Raw genomic sequence first — 1,382 nt, forward strand, 5'->3', positions numbered from 1 at the left:
GTACTTCGTTACTTCCCATCTCTGGTTACCATGCTCGGACCGATCTAGGCACGGTTTCCAAAAGGTCGTGTAAATGAGGCTATAGACCAGGCATCCCCAAAGTCGGTCTTCGAGGGCGGCTGTCCTGCAGGTTTTAGAGGTTTATCTGCTTCAGCACAGCTATTTCTGATGATTGGAGTTCAGCAATAGCCTGTTAATCAGCTATTAATGTAAATCAGCTGTGATGGAGCAGATAAACCTCTAAAACCTGCAGGATGGCGGCCCTCACTGGAAAAAATCGAAATCTAGATCAGTCATTTTTTATTAAAATAAGTGTATTTGATCTTGGATTGAGGAGGTAAAAGACAAGTTTTGCCAATGGAACAAGACAACTTACATTTAAAATAAGAAAACACAATTGCACTGTCTTATTTCAAGTGTTTTTATCTAATTATCCTATTTTAAGAGTGAAAATACTCATTCTATTGGCAAACTATCAAATTTTCCTACTCAAATTAATGGTAAATACACTTAATTTAAGAAAATGTTACTTATTTGAAGATTGTTTTTCCAGTGCTCAGGGATGCCTTCTATATACTGGAAAAACAATCTAGAAGTAAGTAGAAATTTCTTAAATGAAGTGTATTTACCCTTAATTTGAGTGAGATGATTTGCCAATGGAATGAGTATTTTTATTCTTAGAATAAGAATTAGATCAAATGCACTTGAAATAAGACAATGCATTTGTGTTTTCTTATTTTAAGTGTAAATTGTCTTGTTCCATATCCAAGAACAAATGCTACTTATTTTAAGAAAAAAAATGACATTTTTAGATTTCGATTTTTTTCCAGTGTAGTTTCTCTGTGAGAAAGATTTGATTGGTTGGGCACCTGAAGTAGTCGTAGGAGAACTCTTCCAGTGTGTAGGCCTTGGATTTGTCCATCTCAGAAAGGCTGGTCTGAGACAAACTGAGGGACTCTCTCCTCTGATTAGGGGTCATCGTCACCAGAGCCTGAAACCAGAACATCAGAGTTAGATGAGCGTAAGAATGAAATGAAGAGATTTATAAACCAGGACTAACGGCAGAAGGTAATTATTACTACATGTGTGTTTTTCATTTTCTTAGCATGATGTAACCATCAACTGTGAGAGAACTGCAAGAAGAGGAAATTTCAGCATGGTCTCCTCCTGTGGAATATGCCTCATTATAACGTTACCACCAGTGCAGAGCTTGCTAAGAATCGATTAAAAACAGTGAGACACTGTTTTCGAGATGGGTACCAAATAATCCTCCTCCTGAGTTTTTTATGCATCCATGTTATATATAAAATTTTTTAATAAAAAATATAAAAAATAGAACACTTTTCCATTTTAAAATCTAAAGACACTGTCGTCGGACAACA

General features: G+C 35.8%; 1 protein-coding gene across 1 annotated transcript in view; it reads right to left on the minus strand.

The window, feature by feature from the left end:
• Window positions 1–1,382, minus strand: part of LOC107093067 (unconventional myosin-VIIa-like) — a 105,863-nt gene that overhangs the window by 18,138 nt on the left and 86,343 nt on the right. Inside the window, exon 31 of the mRNA XM_015387887.1 lies at window positions 870–991. Within this exon, the coding sequence (XP_015243373.1) occupies window positions 870–991 (122 nt within the window). The remainder of the gene's footprint in view (window positions 1–869; window positions 992–1,382) is intronic.

Source organism: Cyprinodon variegatus, unplaced genomic scaffold (genome assembly GCF_000732505.1).
Source record: "Cyprinodon variegatus isolate N-32 unplaced genomic scaffold, C_variegatus-1.0 Scaffold406, whole genome shotgun sequence".
Taxonomy (NCBI): Eukaryota; Metazoa; Chordata; class Actinopteri; order Cyprinodontiformes; family Cyprinodontidae; genus Cyprinodon; species Cyprinodon variegatus.